This window comes from Coenobita brevimanus, chromosome 26 (assembly GCF_032717465.1).
Source record: "Coenobita brevimanus isolate Jiangsu-jjx chromosome 26, ASM3271746v2, whole genome shotgun sequence".
NCBI lineage: Eukaryota > Metazoa > Arthropoda > Malacostraca > Decapoda > Coenobitidae > Coenobita > Coenobita brevimanus.
In genome coordinates this window covers 9141730-9154558 of record NC_136979.1, presented here as the reverse complement: position 1 = coordinate 9154558, position 12829 = coordinate 9141730, and the positions used below count along the sequence as shown (strand labels likewise).

The following is a 12829-nucleotide window of genomic DNA, read 5'->3' as shown; positions in this document are numbered from 1 at the left end:
AGGGAGTCAAAGAGTGTGTGCTTGGATACTGTGAAACTGGCATATCTGAGTGAATTTGAAGGTGAGAGGAAACATGGTAGCCCAAGCAGAATGTGGACTGATATAGTAAATGAGTGAGAAACAGAGGTATAGGTTAGCTGAATGAGTTTTGCACAGATGAGTGCATGACTAGGACATGACACCTTGTTTAAATTTGACAGTCGATAGACTAACTGTCAAAGAGGTGAATGTGGAGGAACATGTATAATGTTTTCTTTACCCATCAAGTGAACCACACTTTAAGGAACTGTTGAACGTAGAAAATGAAAGTAATGCTAGTATGAGTGGCTGGGGAATGGCTGGGAGAAGAGGGGATGTGAGAAGACAGGAAGAAATCAGTAGGATGGAAGTTGTGGAAGCAATGAAGAAAGTCAAAATGGGGAAAGCCCCAGGAATTGATGGAGTGTTTGGTGAGATGCTGAAGCATGGGGTAGAGATAGTAGTGGAATGGATGTGGAAGATATGCAGATTGGCCTGGGAGGAAGGCAAAGTCCCGGAGGATTGGAAGTCAGGTATAATTATTCCCCTGTACAAAGGAAAAGGGGAAAAAGATGTGCGTGGTAATCACAGGGGCATTGATCTTAGTGTACTGTAACAGGAAAGTATATGGTAGGATACTTACTGACAATGTCAGAGAAATAACAGAGGAATTATCTGAAGAACAGGGAGGTTTTAGGAAGGGAAGAGGTTGTGCAGATCAGATATTCATTCTTAGGTCTTTAGTGGAAAAGTTTCTAGAGAAGGGAAAGAAATTGCATATAGCCTTCATGGATTTGGAGAAAGCATATGACAGGGTGGACAGACAAGAATTGTAGAAAGTATTAAGAATATCTGGAGTAAATGGGAAGTTGTTGAATGCCGTGAAGAGTATGTATAGGGTGATACAGCTGCATTGAGTGTGGACAGTAAAATATGTGAATTTTTCTATATGAAGATTGAATTGAAACAGGGATGTGTCATCTCTCCATGGATGTTCAATCTTTATATGGATGAGGTTATAATAGAGATACAAGATAGGGCAGCGGATGTTGAAGCGGCCCTAATGAGAGAGGGCAGTGTATGGAAACTCCCTGCACAGATGTTTGCAGATGATACTGTGTTGATAAGTGAAGACGAAGGGGAGCTGCAAGGCTTGGTGAATGAGTTTGGGAGTGTGAGTAAGAAACGGAATCTAAATGTGAATGCAGGGAAGAGTAAAGTTATGGTCTTCGAGAGAAATGAAGTTGCTGAATGTACAGTGAGGCTGGATGGGAGGAAATGGAAAATGCGAGTGTATTTAAGTACTTGGGTAGTGTGATGAGTAAGGACTGAAGTTTTGAGGGTGAAGTGCTTGAAAAGATACAAAAAGGATGAAAGGTTGCTGGTTCTTTGAAAGTAGTGATAAGAAACAGGGAAGTGAGCATGGAAGTAAAAAAGTTATTGCATGAAAGTATTGTGATACCAACTCAAACATATGAAGGTGAAGCTTGGACCTTGTTGTAGGGGCACAAGTCAAGAGTGAGAGCAGTGGAAATTGAGTTTTCTGAGAGGAGCATGTGGAGTCACACGGAGAGACAAACTGACAAATGAGGGAGTGAAGGAGCATTGTGGTGTGGAGGTGAATGTGATAGGAAGCATTAGGAGAAACACAGGTGGTCTGGCCATGTGGGGAGGATGGAGAACGAGAGACTGACAAGGAGAGTGTATGTGAGTGAAGTGGAGGGGGAGGCCAAGGATGAGATGGAGGGATGGAGTGGAGAGATAAATGAGAGTGCAGGGTGTGAGCTGGGAGCAGGGCAGTGAAATGGCGGGGGAAAGGGCGATATGGAGGAGATATGTTTGTGGCCACCCCTTAAGAGATTAAGGTGTCTGGCAATAGATAGAAAGAGAGATAGAAAGTATTTTTTGCAGAGGGAAGAACAGACCTAGCATGATTCTGGGCAGAAACATAAAGCAGATGAGATTCAGGGTTGGGCTGGCTATGGTACCTTTTGTAGGCCTTCTTGTTATGGACAGCATTAGAACAAGCGAGATAAATCCAAGTTTTTTTTTTTTTCCATTAGTAACAGGACATAAGAAAGAAATGTATGCTTCCACGCCCAAGACAATAACCTCCATAACGCACAAGGCACACTCAGAAGGCTCTCAGCCAAGCAATCATTCCAGGGAAAATCAAAGAAGTATTGCTTGAGGGCTTCCGAGTCAGCAGCTCCAAAATGCCAAAGCAGCCACTTCTTGGGAGAGTCCAAAGGCCTTACTGGAGTGGTACAACAGGTTAAGGTGATAAAGTTGTGATCAGAGGAGCCCAACAGAGAGCAAAGATTAACGGCACAAGCAGGTTGTAAGAGGTCAAGTATGTTGGAACTCTCTCCAAGGTGGTCAAGGATATGGACAGGGTGTTGTATATGGTGCTCTAGGTCATTATGGATTGAAAAAATATAGACTTGTTCACCAGGTGGATCAGCAAGAGGAGAAGAGAGCCAAAGGTGGTGGTGAACAATGAAATCTCCTAAAATGGACATTTCAGAGAAAGGAGAAATGGATGGGATGTGGTCCATCGCAGGAGTAAGATAGTCGAAGAATTTTTCATTGCCGGTAGAATAAGGGGTTAAGTAAACAGCAAAGATATATTTAGTCAGAAAATGACAGGAAGGCCAAAGCCAGAGAGCAGAGAATTCAGAAGATTCAAGTTCAGGAACACAAGAGCACAGTATGTTGTTGCATACATAAACACAACAACCACCTTTGGCTTTGAAATGAGCACAGAGAACGTATGAGGATACAGAAAAGGGTTTGCTGTCAGTTGCCACGACAGCTGATTCTCAGTCAGGAAGAGAAGGTGGGGTTTAGAGGAAGTGAGGTGTTCAACAATGAGTAAGTTCAAGGAATGGCTGCAAATGTTGCAGAAATGAAGTCTGACAGTGGTTCCACACATCCCGCTTGGTCGTCATCGGCCGAGGAGTGGGTGGTAGGGGCTTTGATGCCCCCCCCCCCCAGACTCCATTGCTTTGTACTGAGATGCCATTTATTTATTTTTTCATTTGAATTTTGAGTAGGAAGTGTAGTGTGTAATGTGCATGTAGTTTGGTGCTGGCAGTTAGAGCTTATATTGAAGAGCATGTTGGCCTACTCTCTATGTAAGTAAAGATAAGTAGGTAAAGCGTTAACCTAGGGCTCCGTGCTCTCGGGGATCTACAACAATAATCCATTAAAAAGTACTGTATTTACCAACCCCCCAGTCTGACTCCAAATTGCCCACTGACAACCCTTTAAGACCCCAACTATACTACAGACATGCTTCCCTTGGGCACAGCCTCCTGTAAAGAGGTAAAGAGACACAAAGTGACAGAGAATTTAAAGGAAAAGTGAGACCCAAATTTGCGGACTAAAAATCCTCTGTGACTCCAGTAAGACTAAATATATACTTCCAGGAGGCAGTCTGTTGAGTAGGGGCAATGCAAACACATGACACACTGAAGAGGTTAAAATGAATAAAAAGAGAGAAAAAAAATAACTGCAATGCAAGTTTCGACGATCAGGGTTTGTGTATGCATGCTTTTTCCGTGTACAGTCGGCCAAAGAAGTGACGGCAGAGTATCCCAAAGTTTTCGGTCATTGATAATATACATATTCTTCCTTATATCTTTATAAGGTGAAACCTGTTATGTAAAACTGTTACAGGAAACAATAAGTAAATGAAAAAGTACCGGTATATTTCAAAACTGTAGGAAGCAGTTCGTTAATTATGATCATAGAAAATCCTAAACGGAACAAATTGAAATTTCAGAAGTATTGCTCAGAGACAGTCAGGAATAACTTGTGAAGTTCATATCAAATATGGTAAAATGAAATCATTTTTTTGTAGCGTAATACTAAAAAGAAAGGAGCTTTAATGATCAAAATCAGTTGTTATTATTTATAAAATAATTTCCATTACAATACAGTAATCCCGCATATTTCGCGGTAGTTACGTTCTTGTAACCCCCACGAAAAGTCAATTCCGCGAATACTCTATTAACAATTGAATCTTACACTTGTGTCCACCATGCTGCCCATCACACAGTCCATGTCCATACTGATTGCGAGACAATTCGCCGTCAGACAATTCCCCGTCAAAACATGGACGATTCCCCTTCAGAACAATTCGCACCCTGGACGATTCCCCGCCATTCTATAAATATACTAATCAATACTTTTATCAATATACTTATTATTAATTAATCAATACTTTAATAACTATATTTCAGGGGGATCCAGCAAAGTCTATGTTGAGTAGCGTAGGTTCTGGATATTATTTATTAGTTGCTCCTTTAGTCAATAATTAACTTGTTTCTTCCTCGCTGTAGTTGCCTTTGAATTATTTTCTAGCGTCACCCATAGCTATCTTCATTAATGAAGGCGAATTGTTTTGTGTTTGTTGTGACTGCGAATTGTCCCGAAACCTCCATACTCATCCCGAAATACCTTCTTACAAGATTGAAAGCACATACTCCATTATGAAGGAAAAACGTAAACACCGTACTGTTATACACAATTATCTACACATTTATCCACAAAACAGTACAAAATAAAAAGATGCATTAACTGGTGATAGCAAACACTCCCACGGTCGTTTCTTAGCTTGTCCAGTAACACAATTTTCTCTGCTAAGGTCATAACTTTTCTTGATCGTTTTGTCACTTTGGAGTTCTTACTAATTGTATTATTAGCCTTTGGTGAGGCTGGCTTACGTCCTGGGGCCATGTGGAAAGCAAGTGGGAGGCAAGAGGCTCATATCATAGTGCAGTTACAAGCACACCAGACATGTAAGGCAGTCAGGCGTGGACTGAGGAATGCGGGACAGACAGCAGTGTTGCCATATCCAAACAACGAAATTATGCTAGGGCAATGAAAAAATTATGCTAGATTGAGCAAATTTGTTCCAAGTAAAAAATGAATTATGCTAACTTGAAGCTAAATGATAAAATTCTATACATATTCGTGCAACATATTAATTATGTATTGTTTACTATGAAAATATTAAAATGAACCTACATACAGTAAGAGGGTAAATATCGGTTTTCTGCCCATAGCCTACTGCTTTTTCCCACGAAACTTAAGTTTTTCTGATGGATTTTGATGTGATTCATTCGATTTTGAGCATCATTTCCGTCAGAAATAACCAGATTTTGAGATATGACCCCCCCATCCCCCTGCAACAATGGGGGATCTTTGGGGAATCGGGGGTTATAGGGAGGGGGGGAAACACAGAAAATGGTCATTTCCGACTGAAATGAAGCTGAAAATCGAATGAATCATACCAAAATCCATCAGAAAAACCTAGGTTTCATGGGTAAAGTACAAAGCTCAAACTTATCCTAACCGAACCAAACCGAACCTAACCTAAAACCTAACCTAACCTAATCCAACCTAACCTAACCTAACCTAACCTAACCTAATCCAACCCAACCAAGCCCAAACTGAAAGTAACCAACTATTCAAACATCTTCTTACCTTATTCGTCTCTCCCTCTCTCTCTCTCTCTCTCTGATTTGTAGCTTTTATAAAATTATTCCAAAAATATTCCATTCCATTCTATATTATGCTAGAATGCTTCTAAAACTTCTAATATGCTAAAAAATATTCCAGACTCGAAAATTTGATCAAAATTATGCTAAAAGAATAAAATTATGCTAGATATGGTAACACTGGCAGAGGGGCCACGGGAAAGGGACAGAGGGTGGCGTGAGTTTACCGCGCTACAATTGGAAGCTGCGGGAATTTCAAATTTTTTGTTTTCTGTATATTCAAGGATTTTTTTTTTTTTTTTTTTTTTTTTTTTTTTTTTTTTGTGTTCGACTCTGGGCATAGGCTTCATAGCCTGCTATCAAGGCCCAACAGTCCTCCTACATACCATACACCTCTTCATGTCACCACTTCGGCGCTAACACCCACCGTCCATATTGAATAGAGTAATCCCGCATTTTTTGCGGATTTTTTGTCTACGGTTTTGCCCTCTCGCGGATTTTCTTAGCATTAATAAGTTCAACTAAAATATCCTTGAATATACAGAAAACAAAAAATTTGAAATTCCCGCAACTTCCAATTGTAGCGCGGTAAACTCACGCCACCCTCTGTCCCTTTCCCGCGGCCCCTCTGCCAGTGTTACCATATCTAGCATAATTTTATTCTTTTAGCATAATTTTGATAAAATTTTCGAGTCTGGAATATTTTTTAGCATATTAGAAGTTTTAGAATCATTCTAGTATAATTTAGAATGGAATGGAATATTTTTGGAATAATTTTATAAAAGCTACAAATCGGAGAGAGAGAGAGAGAGAGAGAGAGAGAGAGAGAGGAATAAGGTGAAGATGTAAGGTTTGAATAGTTGGTTACTTTCAGTTTGGGCTTGGGTTGGATGAGGTTAGGTTAGGTTTTAGGTTAGGTTAGGTTTTAGGTTAGGTTAGGTTTTAGGTTAGGTTAGGTTTTAGGTTAGGTTCGGTTTGGTTCGGTTAGGTTTGGTTAGGATAAGTTTGAGCTTTGTATTTTACCCATGAAACCTAGGTTTTTCCGATGGATTTTGGTATGATTCATTCGATTTTCAGCTTCATTTCAGTCGGAAATGACCATTTTCTGTGTTTCCCCCCCTCCCTATAACCCCCGATTCCCCAAAGCTCCCCCATTGTTGCAGGGGGATGGGGGGGGTCATATCTCAAAATCTGGTTATTTCCGATGGAAATGATGCTCAAAATCGAATGAATCACATCAAAATCCATCAGAAAAACGTAAGTTTCGTGGGAAAAAGCAGTATGGGCAGAAAACCGATATTTACCCTCTTACTGTATGTAGGTTCATTTTAATATTTTCATAGTAAACAGTACATAATTAATATGTAGCATGAATATGTATAGAATTTTATTATTTAGCTTCAAGTTAGCATAATTCATGTTTTACTTGGAACAAATTTGCTCAATCTAGCATAATTTTTTCACTGCCCTAGCATAATTTCGTTGTTTGGATATGGCAACACTGCTCTCTGCCCCACATTCTTCAGTCCATGCCTGATTGCCTCACGTGTTTGGTGTTCTTGTAACTGCACTATGATACGAGCCTCTTGCCTCCCACTTGCTTTCCACATGGCCCCAGGACGTAAGCCAGCCTCACCAAAGGCTAATAATACAATTAATAAGAACTCCAAAGTGACAAAATGATCAAGAAAAGTTATGACAGCAGAGAAAATTGTGTTACTGGACAAGCTAAGAAGGGACCGTGCGAGTGTTTGCTATCACCAGTTAATGCATCTTTTCATTTTGTACTGTTTTGTGAATAAATGTGTAGATAATTGTGTATTACAGTACGGTGTTTACGTTTTTCCTTCATAATGGAGTATGTGCTTTCAATCTCGTAAGAAGGTATTTCGGGATGAGTATGGAGGTTTCGGGACAATTCGCAGTCACAACAAACACAAGATAATTCGCCTTCATTAATGAAGATAGCTATGGGTGACGCTAGAATATAATTCAAAGGCGACTACAGCAAGGAAGAAAGTTAATTATTGACTAAAGGTGCAACTAATAAATAATATCCAGAACCTACGCTACTGAACATTGACTTTGTTGGATCCCGGATCCCCCTGAAATATAGTTATTAAAGTATTGATTAATTAATAATAAGTATATTTATAAAAGTATTGATTAGTATATTTATAGAATGGCGGGGAATCGTCCAGGGTGCGAATTGTTCTGAAGGGGAATCGTCCATGTTTTGATGGGGAATTGTCTGACGGCGAATTGTCTCGCAATCAGTATGGACATGGACTGTGTGATGGGCAGCATGGTGGACACAAGTGCAAGATTCAATTGTTAATAGAGTATTCGCGGATTTAAATTTTCGCGGGGGTTACAAGAACGTAACTACCGCGAAACATGCGGGATTACTGTACATGCTAGGGCTGTCTCATACAGGACTGGTGTATTGGTATTAGCGGGGGTATTTTTACGACATGTCGGCGGGTCTTCTGGCAGATTAGTAAAGCCTGAATTAATGAAATGAACTTATTAATGCTAAGAAAATCCGCAAGAGGGCAAAACCGTAGACAAAAAATCCGCAAAAAATGCGGGATTACTGTACTAAGGAATAATTTAAAGTCATTTATTTCCGTTTTTGTTGTCTCCATGGACAACGACAGAAAGCAGGAATGTGGCCTAAGTTAGTAGGCTATTTTAAATGGTTCGATCAACATGCACAGAAGGAAACAGCTTTTACTCAAAGATATGCAGTTATTACACTGCACCTGGTCAGTTTTTCATTAAGAAAATTCTCTTAAGTTTTAAGATAAGCCAGAGGACTATCAATGAATGAAAAATAAGGAAAACCTCGAAAATTTGCCGAGAGTCGGAGCTCCTTGGAGAACGACAAACTTGTGTCATAGCCTAGTATCCTCAGTGTCTTAACAACTAGCATGAGAAAGAAAATGCAGATGTTCATAAACAAATGAGTTCAGAACTTTCAAATCAGCATTTTCAGTCAAGCAGGAAACAGAAGTTTATTTTAAAAGACGGACACTAGAGATTAATAAATAGAGCAAAAAGTATGTGCTTTTTGCACTGGAAGAGTATAAACTCATGCTTTGGTCTTCTTCACTGCCTAGTGTATGAGAAAAAGGTAAAATCTCATATCTTCTTACAACTTGAAATAACTTTCCATGAATTAGGAACAAAGTTACAAATTATTATAAGCGAGGGGAAGACAAGGAATAAAAGGCAAAATGGTCTTGCTACTACCGCAGGTAGGGTATCATTACTAAGAAAAACTTCATTGTTAGTGCATCCTTAATGTTGCTGTATCATCACCATAGCATTTGAAAATAAGGTAGTGTATTGCAGTCACATGAGCTTTAACTAAACTGGTCTTCAAAACTAGGGCATCTGTATTTGAAATCCTGGGAAGCAAATACATCAGGAACATGGGGTTATGCTGCACGCCGTGCGCGGAGTAATACATTACACGTTCATTCAAATCGGGAGAAATATCTGAGTGTTAACTTCTAATATATCACTACGTCATGTTGTTCATTTTACATAATTCTTAGCGTGATATATATATTTTATTTTATATGACATAATGGAGGCACAAGTTTTACCATATATTCACTGTTTTCACTGAACATACATCAGTACAGAGTGATCGAAGCAATCTGAAACTCTGCCATCGTTTCTTGGGGCGATGTACATGAAGTTCTGGTACCATTTTTTTCATATGTACACTGAAAACCTGTGTCCAGGAAGCTTGCACATACTGAGGGGGTCACTATGAATGTGAATGGACTGACAACTGACCAAACACAAAAGTATACAATGGTCACAAAGACGTATAGTCATTTCATTTTGTTTCATTTATAAAGGCTCCAGTATGCTTTTATGAGTCAGTCTTGGTCACCTAATGCCAGCTCTCCATGCTGCTAGATTTCAGGCAGCCTCCCTATTCAGCCCCTTATCCTTGAGGTCACACTCTATGACCGCGTCCCAGGTCTTTTTCCCTGTCTCTTACAACCCTACCCTCAACATTCACATTTCTCACTTTCTGCACCCAACTGTCATCTCCCATCCTCTTCACAAGCCCAAACTATTTCAATCTACCCCTCCTCATCTCAACACCAATTCACTCCAATTCCATCCTTCTTCTAAACTCTTCCATTGTAAACCTAGTCACCCCAGGCCTCGCATTCAACAACACAATGCACATCCACTTAATCACTGTCAGTTCTGTACATCTGAGCCTGTGATTATACTCTTTCTTTACTGTCCAAGTCTCACTACCATACAGCATCAGACTCCTAACATATGCCACTTACAAAGATCCCTTAGCACGGAAGGACAGCCCTCTCAATGTCAGGAAAGGCAACACCTCCCTGAGATTCTTCAACCATTCCTCACAAATGAAGATGTAAAAGGTGCTGGAGAGAAACAAAAACAGGAACAAAAATAGGTTCCTGACCAGTTTCACCTGTAAGTGTCTTTAGAGGAAACCAGTCAGGCATAAACTTTTGTCTGTTCTTCATATTTCTCTACATCATTCTCCTGGAACTGTCCTAATCTCTCAACCAATTCAGATACATTTTAAGTTAATACAGCAGAAACAGTAATGAAAAATACAAAACCTGGAGGAGTCCTGAGCGAGGCTGTGACTCCTGAACCTTGGGCAGGATACTGATGATGCTGACAATGACACACAATATCATGTTGAAGGAGATGAAGAATTTATGCAGGGCACAACTCTCATACTGAAACACAAAACAAAAACTTGAGTTAGATTCCTATCTTTCCTTACTGATTCCAATCTTTCCTTACTATCACTTAATATTCTTTCTATACCATTTACTTAATATGTCTCTCTCTATATAAAAACTGTCTTGTCAGATACATCATACTGTACTTTCTCAAAAACAATTAGCCATTCAAATTTGTGATGAGGTTACTTTAAGTAACCTAAAAGATAAAAACTAAGCCTAATGTTCCCCACTTTAACAATACCTTGCTCCTGACAGCCATGAGGGATGAAAAGTCAGCCAGACACCAATGTCTCTGTGTGGGTGGTATCTATTACATGTACAATGATCTTGCACAATGATCTCTTTCATCATATAAGCTTTCACAGAGCTCTTGATAATTAAGCATGACTCAAGAGCCTTCCATGATCACTGTAGGTAATCTCCTGTCCAAGATTATTTCCTTTAGAGTTGCTGTTTGAGACCCCAGGCAGTATATATGAAAAACTGCACAATTCTTGTTCTGAACATACTCTGGGAAAAAAGAGTGGTTATCCACATGTAGTTGTACTGTTCTGTGCCTCGTCACTGAAAAACTACAACAACTTGCATCAGAGTCGGTCTCAGGCAGTAGACTCTATGTCAGCTTCCATATCGGGGGACCCTCCTTGCTGTACTGACAGACTGGTCCCCTTGATGGTATGGCACTTCCAAAGTGCCCAAATCCTGGAGATAATGCCCACTGGTATCTCTCCTGGTTTTGGGCAAATGGGTCTTACAACATTTCCTCATCACTTTTTATATATGACAGGGGGACACCTCCTCCTATGCTGTGGAAATGGGCTTCCTAAATTGGCTGTAGTTTTTAATTCATGTGACTCTATTGTGTCTTTGTGAAGTTTGTGTACTTGCATTTGTTTTTACTTTTTTCTTGTCATTTGGCATCAAAGGCCTTGTATGTTATCCTGCCTGGAACACCTTTAGTTTATTAGCTTATCCTACAGCTTATGACTTATGCTATACAGAAGTGTAGACTCTCCATTATCCGTCATCACAATTTCCATCCTATCGCATTAACCAGAGCTTTCAGCTCGGCTCTACAGTGCTCGTCAGAGGTATTCAGCGTTGTCCGCCGGGCGCGCAATACTTATGGCCAAAAAAGAATCACCCATTTTTGGGGGTAAGAATTGAGCCACAAGTTTGAGCTCTGAGCATGACGTCACGGTAGCCTGGGGCCTTCTGACGCGCTGGTTGGTTCCCGCCTCAGTCGCCCACGGGCTGCCTGAGAGAGAGGAACTCCGCCGAGTGTCCCTCTCAAATTGCGCCATTTTTTACCGAGTGTCCCGCAGTGTTTTGGCCTTCAAAACTTTGTTATGGCACCTACCCGTGAACTATCGAGTGAAATCATATCCCAGATCATTGCTCTAAAGGAGGCAGGCCACCAGACAAAGGAAATTAGTGAATTGGTTGGTGTGGCACGATCGACAGTGCGTCGTTGGTGTGCGCGGTTTCGGGAGGAAAACAGTGGTGAAGTTCCCACAAAGAAACTGAGGTCTGGTAGGCCTAGGAAAACTTCCCCAAGGTCTGTTAATGTTTTAAAACGTGCAGTGGAGTTTAATCCTCGTGTGAGTGCAAGGAAAATTAAGGAGAGCAACCCAGAAGTGTTTGGTGATGTGTCAGTGAGAACAGTGTCTCGTAGGGTGCATGAGCTTGGTTACACAAGTCACAGGCCTGTGAAAAAGCCTCTTCTCTCTAGCAGCCAGAGAATTCGTAGGCTTGCCTTTGCTAATAAATATCTAAATTGGGGTGAGGAGCAATGGTTGTCAGTGTTGTGGTCTGATGAGGCAACGTTTAGTGTTACCTGTAACAGAGGAGCATGCAAAGGTAGTGACCCACTTGACCCACGGTATGTAGAAAGCACAGTTAAACATCCTGATTCACTCATAGTATGGGGTTGTTTTTCAGGGAAGGGTTTGGGGAAGCTTGTTGTACTTCCCAAGAACCTCAGAGTGAATCAGGATGTTTACCTGTGTCACGAATCAATTCGCGACATTTCCTTTTTGTGAGAAGCCACGAACTATTAGTGGAAAACTCACTGTGTATCGCTCAGTTAACCGTTTCTCTCTCCATTTCGGGGTATACTTTCCAAATCATTCGTCACTTTCAAAAGTGACCGATTTAATGCACGCCACTAAGTGCGTTACTGAGCGATACAATTGTTTCTTTATCGTTCGCCTCTGCTTGCATAAACCGTTAGCCACGCCTTCTTTTGGTGGCTTGTCGTCCTGCCTATGCATTATTTGAATTCAGTCTTGTGTTTGCTGTGACGGAGAAAGGGTCTGTGCTCAGAAGTGGAGAGGTCAGCTAGCACCCCAAGCTCCATTAGTACAGTTAATCCCAGCACTCCCACCTTAGTGGTGATACAAAGTATTCATCAACTGGTATTTCTTTTGTGTATTTTGTAGTTTTAAGAGCTTAGTTAAGGTGTTTTTCCTAGGCGTAAGTATTTAGCTTCTGTGTGAGTGAGCGAGTGCGTCTCATTGATTTGATTTGAAATGTAATGTT

General features: G+C 40.6%; 1 protein-coding gene across 4 annotated transcripts in view; it reads right to left on the bottom strand.

Moving 5' to 3' along the window:
- Serinc (serine incorporator TMS1) overlaps positions 1-12829 on the bottom strand; it is a 116254-nt gene that overhangs the window by 50335 nt on the left and 53090 nt on the right. For all 4 annotated transcript variants that reach the window (XM_080268153.1, XM_080268156.1, XM_080268154.1 and 1 more), the window contains one exon: positions 10157-10279. In XM_080268153.1, coding sequence (XP_080124279.1) covers positions 10157-10279 — 123 coding nt within the window. The remainder of the gene's footprint in view (positions 1-10156; positions 10280-12829) is intronic.